The sequence below is a fragment of the Wolffia australiana genome, chromosome 15, assembly GCF_029677425.1.
Source record: "Wolffia australiana isolate 7733 chromosome 15, ASM2967742v1".
Classification (NCBI taxonomy): Eukaryota; Viridiplantae; Streptophyta; class Magnoliopsida; order Alismatales; family Araceae; genus Wolffia; species Wolffia australiana.
Genome location: NC_135849.1, coordinates 13,620,686 through 13,642,588, shown reverse-complemented (window position 1 = coordinate 13,642,588; position 21,903 = coordinate 13,620,686). Strand labels below are relative to the sequence as shown.

The following is a 21,903-nucleotide window of genomic DNA, read 5'->3' as shown; positions in this document are numbered from 1 at the left end:
TGGGACGAAAAAAGTCGTCCCGTCCGCGTCCCTGCACTATACCAGTGACGGATACCAGTTAAAAATGGGGAAAATACTACAAAAGAGCATGAACTTTCGTTTTTGTCTAAAAAATAGCATGAACTTTCATGCTTTCTAAAAAATAGCATGGGCCAATAAGAAGACGCCACTTGGCGTCTTCTTTTTTTTTGTCAGCCATGGTCAACTGCTGACGTGGTAGCCACCGTGGCAGCCAGGTGGACTCCACGGTGGCATCCACGTCAGCAGCCGCCGCCGACGCCGCCTATCTCTGGCCGCCGCCGACGCCGCCCGTCTCCGCCACCGACGCAGGCGGGGCAGCGGCGGGGAATGGGGGAGGGGGCGGGGGAGCGGCGGGGAAGGGGGTAGCAGGCGGCGGCGCGGCGGGAAAGGGGGGAGGGGGCGGCAGAGCGGCAGGGAAGGTGGAGGGGGCGGCGGAGCGGCGGGGATGGGGGTAGCCCGTTGCGCGCCCGCTCGCTCCCCCCTTCCCCGCCCGCTCCACCGCCCCCTCCCCCATTCCCCGCCGCTGCCCCGCCTGCATCGGCGGCGGAGACGGGCGGCGTCGGCGGCGGCTGCTGACGTGGATTCCACCGTGGAGTCCACCTGGCTGCCACGGTGGCTACCACGTCAGCAGTTGACCATGGCTGACAAAAAAAAGAAGACGCCAAGTGGCGTCTTCTTATTGGCCCATGCTATTTTTTAGAAAACATGAAAGTTCATGCTATTTTTTAGACAAAAACGAAAGTTCATGCTCTTTCGTAGTATTTTCCCTTAAAAATGAGGCCAGGAATCAGCCACGTAGGCAAGGGGGACTTCGGAAACTCGTGGCATTTCCTTGCGAATTTTCCAATGTAATGTAATTATGTAAACCATCAGCGATGACATCTCTGGTCTGTTCTTCGCTGGTTCTTCGACTTGCAGGCCGAGGTCGATCTTCCCTGTACAGTCCTTCGACATTGATGAGCTTCGCGACGAGATCTTCTTCGGAATCGGCCTCCACCTCCAGTCTTGCGGCGGCGGTGAAGGCCGTGCCAGGGCTTGCCGGCGGCGAGATCGCCGCCGCCGCGGCGGAGGCGATCGGACGCTACTCCGCCGCTGATCTGAAGAGAAATGGCCGTGGCGTCGCCATTGTCTGGTTCAGGAACGATCTCAGGCTTCTGGACAACGAGGTTCTTTGCAAAGCTTGGGCGGCTTCGGAATCGATTCTTCCCGTGTACTGCGTCGATCCGCGCGTGTTCGGGAAGACGCATTACTTTGGATTTCCGAAGACTGGAGGTTAGCGCGTGATTTAATCTTTTTTTTGGTTTCTTGAATTATTGCTGATTTTTTAAAATTTTGGTATGCTTTTTGGGCAGTTTTGAGAGCGCAGTTCTTGATCGAGTGCTTGCGCGATCTTAGAGAAAACCTGCAGAAGCGGGGGCTTAACTTGCTGATACAGCATGGGAAGCCCGAAGACGTTCTCCCTAACATCGTTAAAACCTTCGGCGCTCACACAGTTACGAATCATCTATCGATTTTGTGAATCATGGAATTCGCATAAATCTAACTTTTTTCTTTGATCGAATCGTGATCAAAGGTGTTTGCTCACAAGGAAACATGTAGTGAGGAGCTTCTCGTCGAACGACGGGTTCGAGCTCGTCTCGAGCAATTGGCGGCGTCCAAATCTGTCGCGCCGACGAAGCTGCAGCTCATCTGGGGATGCACTATGTACCACATCGATGATCTTCCGTTCAATGTGGCCGGCATACCGGATGTTTACACGCAATTCCGCAAGGTAAAATCTAGAATCCTTCGCTTATTTTGATGGTTATGGCATCTAAATTTCGTTATTTTATGGAATTGGTTCCAGTCTGTGGAGTACAAATGCAAGGTCAGAAGCTGCTACAAGTTGCCCTCTCCTTTGGGTCCGCTCCCTAGTTCTGGAGTCGATGAATTCGGCGGTTGGGGGAGTATTCCTTCACTAGAACAACTTGGGTTTGCCGATTCTACACCAAATTCGGTGCGTTGAAGTCACCTTAGCTTAAAAATATCAAGAATATCATTCAGTTTCTTTTCCTTTCTGGTTCCGAGGTTTGATTGGTAACATAAATGGTGGAGACATTGAAAATTTTCTTTTGATTTACTGAATGTTGAACCATGAGGTGTCGTTTTTTCGACTTTTAAGCCAATTAAGCTCTCTTGTAGCTTTGCTTTATCTAATCCTTCAACTGCAGTCCGACAGGGGTTTGCGATTCGTTGGGGGTGAGAGTTCTGCTCTGGGAAGAGTTCGGGAATATTTCTGGACAAAGGCAAGAGCTTAATAGAACTCTTTGAAAATGTCTTCTTAAGCTAAAGTGTTCAGATTGAGACTAATGTTTCATCACTTAAAATCAATTACGCCGTAAAGGACCTGATAAAGATTTACAAGGAGATAAGGAACGGCATGTTGGGACCAGACTACTCCACTAAGTTCTCCCCTTGGCTTGCCTTCGGTTGTGTTTCTCCTCGTTATATTTATGAAGAGGTTTGGTTCTCGTTCTCAAACATAAATGTTTGGTTCTCGTTATATTTCTGACTCATTCCCTCCATTAATCCTCTCAGGTGAAGAGGTACGAGCAAGAGAGAACCGCCAATGACTCTACTTACTGGTACTCCCATATTTAAGGCACTATTTTCATCCTTCATTTTATTAGAGGAGTTGGGCCATGAATGATATTTATATAAAATCATTTTAACTGGTATCAAGGGTGTTATTTGAGCTGATATGGAGGGACTACTTCAGATTTCTCTCGAAGAAGTATGGGAACTCCATCTTCCATTCTGGTATGTCATACCATTTTCATGAACTGATTATAAATTATTTTGTTCTTTTTAGCGAATTAGGGGCATTATGGTTCTTTGTTGTCAAGGAAGTCTTTCCCTCCTATTTTAAATATGTGTTAGAGTCCCTTTCGGAGGCCAGCAAATGTTTCATGGTCGAGTTGTAGTCTGGTTCTGTCTTCGTGTTACCTTTTTCATCTATAGTCTCTCCCACCATGGCTTCTGAACCATCACCTCCCTCTGTGTAGTAAAGAGCCACATAATGATGATAATTATGCCGAATCATCTTTGTCATTCATCTGGTATTTAAGAGCTGCATTACCATCAACACCAGCATCCATTAATTGATGAAAAAGTTTCATGATTATGGTGCTAATAATGGTATCCATGTCGGATATCTGTCATCGGATATTACGATATTGGATGTCTGGAAAAGTCCGAAATGCTCTGATAAAGATAACGTATATCCGTACTGGATAAGTGTTTCAGGGTGGAAAACGGATAACGAAGTTGTTAAGTTGGATAATGATTACGAAATGATAAGATTTCGAAAACCGATATTGTTAAGCCTCTCTCTCTTGCTCTCCCTTTCTCTTGCTTGCTCTCTCTGCCCCTCTCTATGGCTCGTTCTCCCTCTCTCTGAATCTCTCTCAGTTTCTCTCCCTCGCCCTACCTCTCTCTCTCTCTCCTGATCTCTCTCTCTCTGTCTCCCTCTCTCTCTCTATTGCTCTTTCTCCCACCAGCGCTCTCTGTCTCGCTCCCACTATTGCTCTCTCACTCTTTCTTTCTCTCCATTGCTCTCTCTCTCCAACTAGCACTCTCTCTCTCTCATTCCTGGTCCCTCTCTCACTCTCCCTCCCTCTCTCTTGTTCCCCCAGTCCCTCTATTGCTCTCACGGTCCCTCTCTTGCGCTCCCTCCCTCGCTCTCGTTCTCCCCATTCTCCCTCCCTCTCGCACTAATGTGCTCTACTCTCTTGATCGCTATCCCTCCCTCCCTCTCTCTGGCCCTCCTGCTCTCTCTCTCCCCCTCCCTTTGTCTCTGACTCTCTCTGACTGTCCTCCCCAAATCTCTCTCTCTCCCTCCCTCTGTCTCTGACTCTCTCTGGCTCACCTCCCCCAGTCTCTCCCTCTCTCCCGTTCATCTGTCTCTCTCTGACTGTTGCTTGTGTTCCCTCTCTCTTTCTCTCTCGAGATAAGGAGACATATACTAGTATCTTATGTTATTCTTATTAGTCGAAATCGATATCCCTTCACAATATCAGATATTGAAACAGATATCGTACGGAAAACCTCCAAAATTGAGAAATGTTGCTGGATTACTGATACAAAAATGGATATCGTACAGAAAAATTCGCTATCATTATCTTATCTGATAATGGATAACAGATAAAAAATGGGAAATGATCGATAAAAAATGAAAACGAAACTAACAAACTTCAGATGCCACTACCTGACATCCATTTTTGTATTCATTATCTAAACGGCAGCACCCTAGTCATGATCATTGTCATCTGGTTCCAAGATATCTCATCATTGTTGCCATTGTCATCCATCGATTTCCTGGCTAGGATTGAGCATTTCATCATGCTGTTATCACCATCATTATCATCAGGTTGACAAGGGCTATCACAGTCTTTGCCATCTGTCTATTGAATTCTTTAATTCATAGTCATTCATCCAAGCCACATTTGTCATCGTCCCCTAACCCTGTTTGTTGGGCACTATTCGTTTATCATTATATGATGTATTATTTGATCTTTTCAAGGTGGGCCAAGAAATGTGGCAGCAAACTGGAGTCAAGACAAAGTCTTGTTCGCGGCATGGAGAGATGGCCGCACGGGGTGGACTCATCTTTCCCCTATGTTCATTGTAGTTTTTAATTTTGCAAACCTGTGTTAAAAAAATTATGGTACGGGGTATGAAACTCCATAGGTACCCACTCATCGACGCCAACATGAAAGAGCTTTCTGCTACAGGCTTTATGTCAAATCGAGGACGGCAGGTGAATACCCTCCATTGTTATACATCAATATTTTTCATGCTCAGTGTAGATCTAATGGCAGATTAGTGACTTCAAGAATCTTTGTATCTATGCAAAACAGACTTTTCAGACTTCGTTTGTAAATAACTAGAGAGAGTATGGTTATTATTATATTTTAGTATGGTTATTATTATGTTGTTTTTGTTGAATACATGACCGTTGTTTTAACCATGAATTAAGCGGCTGTTACTTTTTTTTTCATTCGACCGTTGTAGCTTATTGAATCCACCATATTGGTCCACTTAGACCCAAAATGATTGATCCAAAAATTCCTTTCTGCAATGACTCCAATATGTTCATTCCAATGTTCTTGATTGAGAATTCTCAGTAGTGTTCAACACCGTGTCTTGGGAGTAGTTCTGGGAAGATAAAAAGAAGTCGAGAGCGAGGGAAAGAAGAGAGGAGGGTTGTCAGAATGGACAACGCTGTTGAGCAGGCAGGATGGACAATGTCGTGCACTCAAGGAGATCCAGTCTGTGTTCGCAGGGATGGATGTCTGCCAGAGGAAAGGATTTGGAGAGGAGGCAGTGACGAAGGGTGCGTGAGAGCACTTACCGGAGTCCAAATCTGTAGTTTCCCCTCTGTTGGCCAGCATAAGTAAGCCTGGGTATTGAGCCTGTCTGGGCTGGCCCATTGACCTTCTAAATGGCCAGGGTTTGGCATTCATAGATGTGAGTGCATATCGTATCACCTTCTAATAGAACACCGGCTGACCAAGTCACAGACCAGACTTTGACGCCTGAATTTCATCTATAGCTACCCTTCCTTCTCATTGCTGGACGTAGCTTTGCCCCCAGATTTCAGGAAATTTTGTTGTTAAAATTTTACTTTTTTTTTCCTTACCATCTTTTGCTTATTCTTCTATAATTTAGAAGTTATAACTGCGGAAATGAAGATTTTTTTATTTTTCATGGAAATGAAACAGTAATTACTTCTTTAGAAAGATTTTATTTTGATGAGATCATTAAACACAGATTGTCTGTTCATTCCTCGTCCGTGATATGGGGGTTGATTGGCGAATGGGGGCAGAATGGTTTGAGACCTGCTTGCTGGACTATGATCCGTGCTCTAACTATGGTAACTGGACATATGGGGCAGGTTCGATTGCTTGCTCTTTCTTATCGGTATAGATTCTATCAAGATCAATTGATTAATTGTCTGATCTGTAATGAACGTGTGCTGCAGGTGTCGGCAACGACCCTAGAGAAGATCGATACTTCAGCATTCCAAAACAAGTAAGTCCACTCCAATACTTCCTTCCACAATTTCTTAATAAATAGCTAGAGAGAGTAGATTGATTTGTAGGGATAGAGAAATAGAGAATGACTGAGACTAGAGAGAGGAGACACAGAGAGCTACAAAGATGAATAGAGTATATAAGTTGATTGGGACAGATAGAGAGAGAGAGTAGACATATTTTGACGGAGAGAGGAAGAGTTGGAGAGCTTGGTCGATAGATTGATAGAGGTAGACAGAATGGTACATTCACTGATGGAGAGAGATCGAAAGTGAGTTGATACATCGACACCTCAAGGGGTTATAGAGATATTAAAGGAGTTGAGGGTAATATGACAGACATAAATGAAGGGAAAAGGATAGAAGAAGAGAGTGGATAGGTGGAGAGAGATAAATGGAGGGAGAAAGGGTATCTAGAAAGCTAGAGAGATAGAGAAAGAAAGGAGATCTATACATAGATATAAGAAGAGAGTGGTAGGTGGAGAGAGATGAATAGAGAGAGAAAGGGTGTCTAGAAAGCTAGAGAGAGAGAGAACGAAAGCAGATCTAGACATAAATAGAAGAGAGTGGATAGGTGGCGAGAGATGAATGAAGGGAGAAGGGGTATCTAGAAAGCTAGAGAGAGAGAGAAAGAAAGCAGATCTATACATATATAGAAGAAGAGAGTGGATAGGTGGCGAGAGATGAATAGAAAGAGAAGGGGTATCTAGAAAGCTAGAGAGAGAGAGAGAGAGAGAGAGAGAGATAAAGCAGATAATGTACATAAAAAGGTCAGATTTCATCTGAGATATTCGTTGTGAACAGGCACAGACGTATGACCCAGATGGGGACTATGTGGCTTACTGGCTGCCAGAGCTAAAGGGAGTGCCCAAGGGAAAGAGGCATTCACCAGGAATGTCCTATATTAGGCCTATTGTCCCTCTCAAATTTGGATCATACAGTCCAAACAAGAGCAGCCCCGGCCCAAACAAGGGCAACCCTAGGAACCCACGCCGCCATTAACCCGTAACCTCAATTTTCCCCTCTCCCTTTATCTATAAACATGTATACATCTCTCTCGCTATCAGTTCTTTGTTGATTGACCCATATCTGTAAGACATGGTTTCAGGTTTTCCTAAATAATCTTCTATATCTGCACTCAATGGGCAGTTTTGACATTTTCCCCTGTCACATATCCAAGCACTGTGTGAGAATCTGTGACAGAGTGAAAATAGGTGCCAAGAAATATATATGTATATATATCCATGGCAGTTAAGGTATTCAGGAATGGCGTCTCTGGTAAATTCCAAAACTTGTTCTCTCACAGTTATAGAAAGAAAGGAATACTGAACTGCTGTCAGTTCTGTCATTTGTTCAGAGGATTCATTGCCCTCTCAACCATCATCAGTCCACACTTTGTCATTGTCACCATTCTGTCATTAATCCAAATGACGAATGATGGAAATGGCTCCCTTCTTCCCTCAAACTCTCACCATCATCAGCCATCAAACATTCATGATGATAAAATTGACCATTTCTCAAATTCTCTCGCTCTCTTTCATCATCTTGGACAGACGACTGATGGCTAAAGACAGAAATGACATTGAACTGTCATTCAACAACTGGTGTGACGGGAGTGATGAAACGGGTGCTCCGATCCTAGTAATGTGTAACCTGTTTTCTTGTGCAAGAGAACGGTGGGGGGACAACCCAAGTTAACGGTGGCTCTCTTTGCGTCCTCTCAGATGGATGACTGATGAAAGAAATAAGGACGCGGTCTGGTCTCGGTCTGGTTTTACCGAAAACCTAAACTTAGACCTAATGTTCGGTCCGGTCTCGGCCTCGATCTGGTCTTGATCCGGTGCGGTCTCGTCAGTCATTGCTAGTCAATGTCCGGTTGACTTGGTCTACTCACTGCATCTAACAAGACACCATCTAAATGTCACCTCGGGTGTTGAAGTAGTCTTTGATAATGAGAGAGTAAGAGAGGGAGAGAGAAAGAGTGACAGTATTATAATAAGAGAGTGAAAGAGTGAAGAAAGGGAGAGAGTGGAAGAGTAAGACAATAAGCGGGCGAAAGAATGAGAGGGGGAGAGAAGAAGAGGGAGGGTTAAAGGGTGATAATGAGAGAGTGAAACAGGGAGAGAATGAGTGTGAAAAGGAGAGAGTGGGAGAAAGAGATAGGGAGAATGACAGAGTAAAACTGAGATAGTGCAAGAGGGAGAGGGGGAAGTGAGAGGGAGAGAGTGCAAAAGAGAGTACAAGAGTACGGGAGGGAGAACTAGCGAGAGGGGTAGAGGGAGAACAGGAGAGAGAGAGAGGGAGAGAGAGCAAAAGAGAGTACAAGAGTACGGGAGGGAGAACTAGAGAGAGGGGTAGAGGGAGAACAGGAGAGAGAGAGAGGGAGAGAGAAAGAGAGAGAGAGAGGGAGCAGACGAGAGGGAGAACTGGAGAGAGAGCCAGAGAGTGGGAGAGAGGAAGAGGGAGATAGAGTGGGAGAGGCAGAACTGGAGAGAGGGAGAGGGAGCAGGTGAGAGGTAGAGAGAGTGAGAGAGGGAGAACTGGAGAGAGAGATAGAGAGAGAGGGAAAGAGAAAGGGAGCATGCAAGATGATAGACGGAGAAAGGGAGAGAGAGGGAGGCAGATGTGGGGAAGTGCCAGAGGAAGAGGGAGAACAAGAGAGAAGGTGAGAGTGTGGGAGGAAGAGAGTGAGAGCATGAGAGAGGGTGACAGAGAGAGGGAAAGAATGAGAGGGAGAAAGGAGAGGGAGAGAACGAGAGGGGGAATGGAGAGTGAGAGCGAGGGAGAGAGAGAGTAAGAGCGGAAAAGAGGGTGAGAGAGAGGGAGGGAAGGACAGGGAGAGAGGATGAAAGAGAGAGGGAGAGGGTGAGAAAGAGAAAAAGAGAGGGAGAGAGAAAAAAAGAGGAGAGGGCGAGAGAGAGAGAAAAAGATAGGGAGAGGGTGAGAGAGAAAGGGTGAGGGAGGTGGAGAGACTGTGAAAGAGAGGGAGAATGAGATGGAGAGAGGGCGAGAGTGAGGGAGAGAACAAGATGGAGAGAGAGAGGTGGCGGACAAGATGGAGAGGGGAGAGAAAGAGATGGAGAGAGGATGAGAGAGAGGGAAAGAACAAGATGGAGAGACGGAGAGAGTGAGAGCAGGATAGAGGGTGTGAGAGAGAGGGAGAGGAAGAAAGGAAGTATGAGAGTGTGAGAGAGAGGGAAGAGGAAGAGTAGGATACGGGATGGGAGAGAAAGGGAGAGAGAGTGAGCGTGAGAGAGGGAAAGAAGAAGGGGAGAGAGGGTGATAGAAAGAGAGATATATAACGAGAGGAAGAGAGGGAAAGCGAGACAGAACAAGAACGAGAGAGCGGGAGAGATTGAGAGAGAGAGGTGCGATCTTCGGTCCGGTTCGACGTGCAAACATGAACTGGGACTGAAGAGGCTGACTGACAGTCAGGTTCGGTCTGGTTTGACTGAATTTAGGTCAGCCTAGGCAGAAATAACATGGTACTGTAATCCATCAACTGGTGTGACAGAGGGTGACGGAACAGAGACGCGACTCCTAGTAATGTGGGACCCATTTTCTTGTGGAAGAGCACTGGACAACCCAAGTTAACTTTGGCCTCTCTTGAATTCCCTGGTTCTCTTTCAGTCATCCTGGGACGGGTGACTGATGACTAATGACAGAAATGACTACTGACGGGAGGGAACGGAACGGAACGGATGCTCCAATCCTAGTTGTGTGGGACCCGTTTTCATGTGGAAGAGGAACAGTAACAGGTCACCTCAACTTAACTGTGTCCAGTCAACCTCCAGGGAAAAAACGGCTGAGAAGCGCCGCGTCAGCGCCCCGTCAGCGCTCCTATCTGCTTTACACGTGGCTGATCCACAGAACGCCACGTCGTAGTATTAAATAAGGGCTTAATAAATTCGAGGAAAAACTCGGGGCGGTTGCCTCGTTTTGTAGATGAACTAGAGAGAGAAAGTTCGGTGAAATGGGGAATAGAGAGAGAAACGACGTGGAAGAGGGCCCCGTGCTTGGTCTTCTTACGTCTCGCTTTTCCTCCATGGCCATCGTCTCTTCGATCTCTTCTCCCGTCTTCCTGCTCGTTCGTCAACGACTGGCTTCCTCTTTCGACAAGGGACGGCCTCAATTTCGCATTGTTCTTTGTTGATTCTGGCGTTTTTCTTAGAATTCTTCATCGGGCAGAAGCGATTGCATCCGGTTTTTTTTCCTCTTTGATTCCTCTTCCGGTGGCAAGCGCGATCTTCCAGGTAATCGGCAAGGGTTGGTTGAGCTGCGAGGCGGATTTGGGATGGTTCAAATCTCGTCGTCGCCCTCTGTTTCTTGCGGATCGCGAGATGAGGGTTTCCGGTTCGCCAATCTACGGGGCGTTCAATGGCGGATGAACTTGGGGATCTTGCCGTCGTCTTCCGATGCTTCCGTTGACGATTTCAGACGGGTGACCGCGGATTCTCGTCGGAGGTAACGACGGTGGTTAATGTCATGGATTCCCATCGCTGCCAGCTCATTTTATTGATCAAGGAACAAGAACTACTCCTTGAGCGTTTCATTCATGTTGATTTGAGTTCGATCCAAAGGCAAAGATTTCCTGAGAATTTCTCATCGTCAAATCGTCTCATCTTCTTGCCGTCTGAGATTAGGATTCTTGGCGTGTAAAAACTCTCATTTTTTCGAATTTTAAAAACCTGGGTATTGGAACCATTTCTTCAAACTAATTTATTTTTACTTGATGACCTATTGCAAAGTTACACGCTGCCAGAAGCTGATTTTATTTTTTAAGTGTATAATTGTGAGGGGATTCTTTATTTTTAAAGTGTATTCTTAATTTGATTTCGATCCAAAGGCAAAGATTTCCTGAGAATTTTTCATCGTCAAATAGTCTCATTTTCTTGCCGTCTGAGATCAGGATGCTTGGCATGTAAAAACTCTCATTTTTCGAATTATAAAAACCTGGGTATTTGAACCATTTCTTTATAGTATTTTTGCATGAAGACCAATTGCAAAGTTACACACTTCCTGAAGCTGATTTTATTTTTAAAGTGTATTCTTCACTTTAAAGATGGAAATATTGTTGACAGCTTCTTACTTCTGGGCGTTTTTTTCGAAACGAGCTATGATCTTTCATTCTAGGGGCAGAACATTTAAGACCGATTTATATCCGTGGAACGAAATGATTGGCCCCGAATAAGAACGAAGACTCTCATTAGATGTATCTACTCTTGCCTATCATAAATTGGAATAGAAACGGATTGATTGAAACAATGAGTCAAGAAAAAACCTGATTTTGTTCCATTTCAGTTTACCGTATTTCAACTTTTTAGCTTCTTGCTCAAATTCCAGATTATCTTCGATTGTATGTGTAGGTATGCGATCCTCAGGCGTCAGCTTCTAATGGACCCTAAGTTTGACAAGGACGGAGCAAGGTCTCGTGATCTAACTATGGACAATCCGCTTTCTCAAAATCCTGGTACTTTTGCCCTTTCTGAAAATATTTTCTTTATATCAAGACAATCTGGACGTGTCCCGATTTAATATTATATAATGATGATGTGCATGTTATCATACTCTTCGGATTTATCATTGCCAGCCCTCAGCAGTAACTTGAATTCTTTTGCCTCTCCAATGCGTGGTTTATCTTAAAGTAAATATCTTCTCATATGATTAAATTAGGTTAGATTGCGTGCTCATGCAGACAGTACGTGGGGGCGCTTCTTTCATAATGCTGAGCTAGAGAAGCTGGTAGAGCAAGACTTGTCCCGCTTGTATCCGGAGGAAGGCAGCTTCTTCCAAAATCAACCCTGTCAGGCCATGCTAAGGAGAATACTATTATCATGGTGTCTTCAGCATCCAGAGTATGGATACAGACAAGGTGGATTTCCCATCATCGTCAACATCATAAACCAACTCGACCCTTTATTTTTCTCTTATTTTCCTCTTGATTTTACAGGTATGCACGAGCTAATGGCTCCATTTATCTACGTCCTTAATGAGGACGTGCAGCTGCTCTCTCAAGTGAGGAGGCAGTACGAAGACCACTTCAACGATGAGTTTGATGGAAGATCCTTCAAGTATAAGACGAGAAAGAACTCAGCCTGGGATGAAAGAGAAGTAGAAGAAGAAGAAGAAGGGCCTCAAGAACTCAGTAATGGAACTGAACTCGACGATCAAACAAGAGACACAATCCTTCTGAACGATGCGTACGGGGCAGAAGGAGAGCTCGGCATAGTTCTATCAGAGAGGTTCATGGAGCATGATACGTACTGCATGTTTGATGCCTTAATGAAAGGAGCTCAAGGCGTGGTCGCCATAGCCGACTTCTTTTCGCCATACCCATTAACCGGATCAAGCTCAGGGCTGAGCCCAGTGATAGAGGCGTCCTCGGCGGTGTACCAGCTGCTCTCAGCCGTTGATTCGGTGCTCCACTGCCACCTCCAAGATCTGGGCGTGGAGCCCCAGTACTTCGCTCTCCGATGGCTGCGCGTCCTCTTCGGCCGAGAGTTCAAGCTTCAAGATCTACTCATCATCTGGGACGAGATCTTCTCTTCATCAAATGGGCAAGAACAAAGTCATGATCTTTCTCAGGCCAACTTCAAGATCTTGTCTTGCCCGAGGGGGGCGTTCATCGCCGGGCTGGCGGCGTCCATGATTCTACGGCTGAGATCTTCCCTCCTGGCAGCGGAGAACGCCACGATCTGCCTCCAGAGGCTGCTCAACTTCCCGGACAAGGTGGATTTGAAGAAATTGATAGAGAAAGCGAGGTCTCTGCAGGACTTGGCGATGGATCTGAACTTCCGCGCTCTCTTGGAGCTCCCCCTGGAGATGAACGGAAGCGGCCCGGCCAGGAAGAGCTCGACCCATCACGCCCGGCGCTACAGTGTTTCTTCTGGTTCGCTCTCCCCTGCCACGCCTCACCGTCCGCCACCGGACTCTTATTGGGAGGAGAAGTGGCGGGTCATTCACAGAAACTCTGAAGACGTCAATGGCGGAAGAAGCCCCGCTACTCCTCTGTTGAAGACCCAGTCAGACATCTCCCCGCTGAAGAGTCTTGTTGGGGAGAAGGCGAGCTTCTCGGCAGTCAGGCGCAGGCTCTTTGAAGACTCTTCTACTTCGCCCAAGACGCAGACATCTCCCAAGTTGGCTGGCGGAAGAGAAGAGGATGAGAAAGAAGAGGTTTTTCTTCCGGTTGTGCAAGGTGGGGAGGAGGGGAAGAAGGCGGAGGAAGAAGGGAAGAAGAAGGGAAGGGCTGCGTTGCCGAGTACATTTCAGTGGCTGTGGAGGTTGGGCAGGGATGGTGGTGAGTCCGCGGCGGAGAACGCGAATGGTGATGCCGCAGAGGCGATGGCGACTGGCGAGAGTAGTGATCGGAGTTCGTCCTCTGTTGAGTTTAGAAATGGGGATACGGGGGTGATGGTTTCCTTGAAGGATCTTGGCCAAGCCGTGATGGATAACGTTCAGGTGAGACCACGTTTACCTCTTTCTATCTCTACAACTCTATCTCTCACTCTGTCTCTATCTCTATCTCAGTCTCTATCTCTATCTCTATCTCTATCTCTATCCCTATCCCTATCTCTATCTCTATCTCTATCTCTATCTCTATCTCTATCTCTATCTCTATCTCTAGCTCTATCTCTGTCTCTATGTCTATCTCTATCTCAATATTCCTCTGCCTCTTTCTATGTCTCTGTCTCTATCTCTACCTCGGCCTCTACTTCTTTCTTTCTCTCTCTCTCTCTCTATCTATCTATCTATCTGCCTCTCTCTCTATCTCTATCTGCCTCTGCTCTGCCTCTTTCTCTACATCTCTCTCGATCTCTATATGCCTCTTCCTCTGCCTCTTTCTCTACCTCTATCTCTATCTGTTTCTGCCTCCGCCTCTTTCTCTATCTCTCTCTATCTCTTTCTGTATCTCTATCTGTCGGGTTCTCTTTATCGATTCCTTTCGCCATCTATATCTATATCTCTATCCCTCTATCTTCCTATATTTCAATCTATGTCAATTACTGCATCATCATATTTATTCTCTTTCTCCATCTCCAACCCCTTCCCTCTCTATTTCTGTACTCTCAATTTCTTTATTTCTCTCTTTCTCTTTATTCTTCTTCTTCTTCTTCTACTTCTTCTTCTTCTTCTTCTTCTTCTTCTCTCTCTCTCTATCTATCTATCTATATCTCAACATCTCAATAATGGCAGGTACTGGAGTCTGCTTTCCAGGCAGAAGGAGACGGCCAGGCGGCAGCCATGGCAGCTCTGGAAGAGCTTCGGAAGATCAGCCAGCGGCTGGTCGAGATGTAAAGATTTTTATCATTTTTGTTTTTGATTATCATATAATCATATCTCCGCCTCCATTCTGTGCGGTGCTGTTTGTAATCATTCTTGTTACCTTCATTCTTCCCTGTGTATGAATAATTTAGTACTCACCTTCTTCCCATGTAGGGTTTGAAGTCATGAAAAGCAATAAGAAAAAATACGCTAGACATGAAAAATAATTCAAAAAGATTACACACAAATTGAAATATTTATATTTATTGTTTCATTACTGCTATTTTGGAATGATATTTCAATTTTTTATTTTTATGAAGATATAAACAAAGGCTTTAATTTATACAATTTACAACATATTTTTCTGAACCTCTCAATACTTTTAAATTTAAACAATTAGAACTCTTCCGAATAGTTAAAATGATGTCCTGCAAGTTTAAGACAAAGATGATTTGAAGGAAAATAATTAGTGCATCAAGTCGAAAAAGTAGATAATTCAAAACAAAACTTGCTCTCTTAAAAGTAATGATTCCTCTCCCAACAGAGAAGGGATGCTCAGAAGCAGCGTGTGTTGGGCAAATGCAGAAGTGTTCTATTGCTATCTTTGGATAGTGGTAGTCTGATTTGCTTCAACCATTTCAGTGGCTCCACACCGACAATGCATGTATCAAATAGGTATTCATTAACATCTTAATTTGGTGTATTATTTGTCTCCGTGTGTGGTGCAATGAGTGTTTGACAAAATATTCAAGGAAGGTATAGTTTATGAGGTCGCATACTTAGTATCAGACGGGTATAATTTAGACATGCAGTGTTACAAAGGGAGTGTTTTCTTGGCTGGATATCAGTCGTAGTTCATTGGCAGAAATCAACTGTCATAACCTCTCTCAAACATACAGCTGCTGGGGAAACAGAACCTTTCGAAGCTTCTTTATTGGCTCTAACAACAATGATATTGTGTTATTTTGCAGCTTTGCCTTCATTATATTATGCTTGGATGAGGCTTACACCTGCTGACTGATAACACACATTTTTAATAGCTCCATCTGACCATATTTACCTGTTAATTCACTTTAATTTGATTATAAATGCATGTTATAAATCCCAAAATGATTAAATATATTTTTGGAATTATATTATAATTTTCCTGCCTTTTTACCTGTTTTTAGAGATTTTTGTGACAACAGCATCTGAAAGAACATAATTTTTGAGTCAGAATATTTTTTCTGGAATTGTTCGACATCAAATACGTAAAGATAATATTTTTCTAAGTCAAAATACATATTTATTTATAATTTTTTGGCCTTTATTTAATTTAATATGAATTTTAGAATATTTTCAAACCTTTTATTTTCATGATGCCACATGTTGCCATTTGATTCATCAACGTGTGACCAACCACAATCAAGGATAATGATCTGTGACAGCCAATCATTAAACGTGGCTAATGGTGGGCATCAGCCAATCATTTACCTAAACTGTTATGGTATCGCGACTAGCAATGCCATAATGACATCTAAAGCTTAATGGTTTCCTTTTAGCTTTTTAGTGCAGGGTGACGTGGCCCAATGAAAAGGGCATTTTTTGTAACAAATGCCGCATGGAGACCGAGGAGTATGAGATTAAAAAAATCACTCTTTTTTTTCTTTGACTGTCAGCGGTTGCGGTTGCGCCGACGTATCATCCGACAGATGGCGCCATGTGTACACGTGGCACTGACCTGCATACGCGACATGCATGTGCCAATGGATTAAGCGAAATGCACTGACATGGTGTGCACTGGTCAGCTGCGACCTAGCCATTTAAATAGTATATATTGCTGTCTACAATTTTGTCTTTTTGCTAGGGGTGCCACGTGGCACGATCGGAGCTGTTGATCACGGGTGATGAGGAACAATGTGAGATAATCATCACATTAAATGCTAGGACGAGAGAAAACTCTAAGAAGAACAAGGAGAGATAAATATTTTGAATCTACAATTAGGAATCATCCTAGTTCCATCCTTAGTATCTGACGATCCATAACTCTGATTAAAATGAAATTTTAAGGGTCCTCTATCCATTCATATAGCTGTATCTACAAACTGAGCCCCCAATATTTTTAAAAAATATCTTTAAGCTCACTTCCTCTAATAGAGGCATATTTAAAGAAAGTGAAGTTTTGAAGGTCCACAAGGGTATATTGGCATCTCTAGTGCTTGTAGACGGTCAACAGAGAAGTGGGTAGGTTGATCTGCATCAGGAAGATTCTTTGATGAACATAGGGATTTAAGGTTATCCTCTTGCCTTACATTGATTGCTCTTAAACACATTTAGGTAGTTCATTTATCATCAAAATCCACCACTTCAATCCATCATCCACACTCATCCTCATCCATCATCATCCCTATCTAGCCTCGTCTATCACCCACTTCACGTGTCACATATGCAGTGATGATCCTGTCTCATCTTCCCATCCTCCTATAGTATAAAACCTAGCTTATAATACCCTAATTGGATTCCTCTTATCATTCATTCCCATCTCATCTCATGTCACTATTTCATGCTTTCTGCCCTCTAGCTCTGACTCATTTGATAGACATCCACTACTAGTACTATACGTGTCCCCCCATATTAAATTACTATTACTTCTATCGTGATCACTATCTTCACCCACTCATTACCTTATATGCTATACATAATCCGTCTCACCTTCTCGAATTCAGCTGATAGAGATAGCTCTTTCCAAATGTCTGCTCCCTGTGATGAAGAGTCTTACTCATCACTCAATAACAAAATTATTTTACAAGTAAAGGTTTATAATTATTATTGATTAAACTCAATTTCACAATAATGTAATTTTTACCCTAATTTTGAATTTATTAATGACCAATCAATGATGGGTCTAAGCTATCTACTTTTTCCATAAATGCCATAAAAATTCCGTTTTAGCGCTTCAAATAACCCACCAAGATTGGCCATACATTAGAATTACAAACTAACTTTAATGTGATAAGCATCTCAATGGCTTCATGGAGGGGCACCAGCATTTGACAAAAGATCATGTAGCATGCCACACTTTTTAATGTTATTATGTAGTCATCCTGTGGTGCATTCAATATGCGTGGCCATTTTGATCGACCACTGTTCTCTTTGATAAACATGTTGTTACCATATCCTATTTAGGATTACAATTTTTTTGCGGTCTGTGATGACATTGTTGGAGTTGAAGAGACCAAATGCTTAACATTTGAGCCAGTGTATCCAGCATGCCTTTTCATTATCATCCTTATCATTTTAACTTTGTGCCTAAGATGATGAGGTGGGTGTGGCCACGAATGTATGTGGCAGTGGTGATGCGTCAATTTCCTTAGATATTCCTTTAAAAATAGCATCATCTGTCAGTTGAGTGTCTTGATTCCATCTGGGATGGCAAGGATATAAACATGAGCAATGCATGACTTATGGAGCCCTACATTGCAATGCCATCCACATTTTTGTTTAGGTGAGTCTTAAGTTTCACCTTTGCTGTGTTGTTTGAAGCAATATCTGAGGCGGTCACAATGACCTGTTATAAAGAGTTCATATTATTTACAATAATGGACATAATGAGATTATGAAAATAAACGCATGGAAATTTGCCTTCTCTAGAAAGGTGAAGTCCTTCAAATTATAAAAACCATATCATCCATGTTATTTACTTAGTGGGGTTTGTTGATTTCTTCTTGACTCAGCACCTTTTAGTGAAAGTTTTCATGCCAATCATTTACGGTAGTCATCGTTGGCCACATCTAATCATGAAGCATAATATAAATGCATAGGATTATGACCTGTGGTGGCATGTTAATAAATCTGGAACTATTTTAGAAATTCCATTAAATAATTCTAAAAAATATAAATTCTTTTATGACATCTTTCTACAAACGTTTAATGTCAGAAAAGCCCAGAGATCTTTTTCTTCAAGAATATTATATTGACAACATAAAATAAAAAATATAGAAAAATCAAAATACCATTATTAAAATTGATGCACATTTAACTATTTTAGTCCAAATAAACATGAAAAATAAATGATATTATTATCACAATTAGCATGTTATCCGAACCTGCCTTCTCAACTTAATTCAATATAATTACCTTGAAATGTCTTTTATTTTTTCATGGTTTGTCCATTCACCCTGGGAACCTAAAATCATGATTATGAAGTAAAAAAAATTAATTTCACCTCTTACAATGAATATTCTGATGAATTACTAAAGCACACATGATAAACTCTGACTAATTGTGGAAAGAGTTGCAGGTCATGAGGAGGGAATCCTATTTCTTGCTGAGTATGATACTATATTTTAGGAGGTGCTCTCATATTTCTTCCTATCGAGGTAATCCTTCACGTGTGGTGGCTAATGTATATTATGTGACCATCAAGCAAATAACACATCCATGTCATGTTCAGAGTTCAATTAAATAAATATTTGATCACTATCATTCCTGTGTAATAATTATAATGAACTCCATGAATACATGAAATGACTAAGTGTATTATCCTAAGAATATAAAAAATCATTAATATTTAAACATGTATTTTGAATATTCTAATTTGAAAGGTACTCAGAAAGGACATCGGGCTATCTGAAAAGAATAACAAAATCTAATATTGCTTTTGGGATAAAGATGGCTGATCCTTTGGCCATTAGTGTAGAGACACTAAGGATAGATGGTTGGTGCTCTTAAAGGAAAAAGTTTACTGATTTGATTTTTTATAATCCTTGAATGCTATTATACATAAACATTAATATGGTTGATTCGTCTTGTGGTTATATAAGTGGGCTGTTGAACTGAGAACCAAAGACTTCTTGTAGATTGATGACTATATTTTTGAAAGTGACTTATGAGTTTCGACCCATGAGATTCAAATGTCTTAGGTTAGATATAGTAAGAACTACATAAACATGATCGAGCACTCATGATAGGATCCTCCACCCTTGGTGTAGGAGGATATTGAGTTAAGGATGAAGATGCATTTAATTCCTGACCAGAATAGTAGAGATATTAGAGAAGATGTTCTCAAATGATTCCCGTTATGCATACATACAAACTAGAATGATGGATTAGTTCTTGAGGGTTAACCATGCCCTTGCTCATTCTAGAGTTTCCTATGGATGAAAGATTACAATACATAGTAACTGATGATGGTAAAGGTGCTATGATGGACTTCAGTCATTACTTTGTCTTCTAGAGTATGAGGTATAACTTGGCACCCCATGACTGGAAACTAAACCTATCAATTGGGTTAATTGATCCTTAATTAATTAATATATATTTTTATTTACTTAATTAATAAGTCTGGTGAATAAATAATATCAAACCATTAAGGTTATTAACTTTATTAATTAATACATTAACTCTATTAAATTATTTAAATTTTTGTTGAATACTTTAAAATTTATTCACATGTCTCTACCTGCTACAATCCTATACATTTACATTGCAATTAATCAGTGAACTCTTTCCATAAAGATCACCCACCATCCGTCCTTTGTGTGTCCATAATAATGGGAATAAGATCAATGATACTGATCATATAAGCAATATCAGGTTGTCTATGTCCTTTCAAATAGTTTGATGTCTTTCTTGAGTATCCTTCACATAGAAATATTTATAATACATGTTAAACGTACTGTGATCATTGTATTGTGATCTCATCGTAATTTACTAAGTTATTGCATGAATCATGGAGTTCATAATACACATCACACATTAATGAACAGCTATTTATTTTATCAAACTTTAAACTTAACATGGAAATATGATTAGCTTGATGGCACATAATATGCATTCACCATTATACATTAATCCCATTATTTTATAGTCATCCTAAAAAACATCTGGAGCAAAAATTTTGTTGGTGGATCTACTACTTTGTCAGTTTAAAAAATTCTTTCCATCACAATATTACATCAAGAAATGATTGTTATTATCAAATGAGCTCCTAGATATTTTGCTTGTGCTACCACACCATTTTTATCATACACCAAAGGTATAGGTTCTGAGACTGAAGGGACAAGGACATGTTGGGTGATGAATTCCTTCATCACATTACTTTCTCAGTGTTATTGGTTGCTACAATATAATTAGCTTATTCCTTTGAGTCTGCAGTAGCCCTCTGGTTGGAATGCTTTTAGGATATTTCACCTCTATTCAAAGTGAACAAGAATCCATTTAAATTCATTGTACTGTGGATGTTATTAGGAACTAAAGTCAGCTTAACCCTGAAACATTGGCCCCTCTCCACCATAAATCAGATATAAACCCTTAGTCCTTATCAAGTAGTAAATGATACATTTCATTGTTATCTAGTGTTCCTATCCTAGGTCTTCTTCAAATCTGCTCTATATATAACATTGCATCTGATTAACCCTTTGTCATTGTTATCTGGTTGGGATGCTTATAATAGTTTTAAAAATGCAAGATCAGGTCTATATAGCACTTTATGCATGATAGATGCAATATCCATATCATATGGGACTTTCTCCATCATCATTTTATCATTAAGAGTTATAGATGCTCCTGATATGTTTTAACTCAATGCCTCATCAGTATGACACCTCTCTTTTAGGTATCCATTCAAAAAACATTGACAATGGTGTTCATGTAGATGGATTAGGAGAATCCCAAGAAACTCCTCTATCCATCTTTCATATAAGAATTATTGTCAATTTTTTTTAATGGTGTTCATTGGTTTCTTCTCCTAAATCTTTCATCGACAAATTATTGGAAATGCATGCCTTTATTGCTCATCTTATAAACACATTGTTCATATTGATTCTTAATGAAGTCAACATGATATGATAGCCTCGTCAAAGCTTAAATTCTATCTTTCAGAAGTTTTTAATCCATAAGTGGATCTTTGCAACCTTCTCATTGTGTCTTATGGAAATATTTAAGGAATTCAATCTAATTTGATGAAAGAAAACTAGTGAAAAATTAATTCAAAATAAGTGTAGGAAGGTCGGAAAATATTAATTATATTTAACTTAAATTATTCAAAATTTAAAAAATAACTAGGGAACTTATGGAAACTAATACTTTAAAATATAAATCGAATACCTTAGCTGGGACTTCAGTAATGATGAGTGACTGTAGATGGTGTGGGTTGATTGGAGTGGGGTGGAGGAATGAAATCCTACCAACAGATGCCATGGAGATGGTGGAGAACATAAAAAAGTGATGATTTATTGTTGTTGATGGTCAAGGAGATCAGTTACATATGCATCAACAAGCGGTGAACTTGGGTAGAAACATGCAGATGGTGAAAACCTAGGTTATCAGTGATGATAACCTAGTAAAGAGAATGAAGACATGTGTCAAATAAAGATGAAACATACACTAACCTAGTTGACACAAGTCCAATGGCCCTTGGTGCTTTGTCTTCAAGTGCCTACATCTGAACATCTCTACGTGAATCCTTCATTCTGAGAATGCAACACAGGACCCAAATGAGATTTTGAATGAAAAAAATCACTCTACTAATAGTAATTAGGAACAAAGTAAAAGGGTTCCTTTTTTAC

General features: G+C 41.8%; 2 protein-coding genes across 2 annotated transcripts; both read left to right on the top strand.

The window, feature by feature from the left end:
• The first annotated feature begins 881 nt into the window (after window positions 1-881).
• Window positions 882-7,231, top strand: CRY3 (cryptochrome 3). Its single transcript, XM_078587626.1, has 13 exons — window positions 882-1,293; window positions 1,374-1,513; window positions 1,595-1,792; window positions 1,868-2,017; window positions 2,232-2,306; window positions 2,405-2,521; window positions 2,599-2,645; window positions 2,744-2,820; window positions 4,583-4,658; window positions 4,750-4,819; window positions 5,833-5,956; window positions 6,044-6,093; window positions 6,899-7,231. The coding sequence occupies exons 1-13, from the start codon at window positions 897-899 to the stop codon at window positions 7,094-7,096; spliced, it is 1,719 nt and encodes a 572-aa protein (XP_078443752.1). The 5' UTR covers window positions 882-896; the 3' UTR covers window positions 7,097-7,231.
• Window positions 7,232-10,028: 2,797 nt separating this feature from the next.
• Window positions 10,029-14,512, top strand: LOC144712836 (uncharacterized). The gene is made up of 5 exons (XM_078587172.1): window positions 10,029-10,558; window positions 11,461-11,564; window positions 11,790-11,966; window positions 12,045-13,552; window positions 14,288-14,512. The coding sequence occupies exons 1-5, from the start codon at window positions 10,389-10,391 to the stop codon at window positions 14,387-14,389; spliced, it is 2,061 nt and encodes a 686-aa protein (XP_078443298.1). The 5' UTR covers window positions 10,029-10,388; the 3' UTR covers window positions 14,390-14,512.
• The last annotated feature ends 7,391 nt before the right edge of the window (window positions 14,513-21,903 follow it).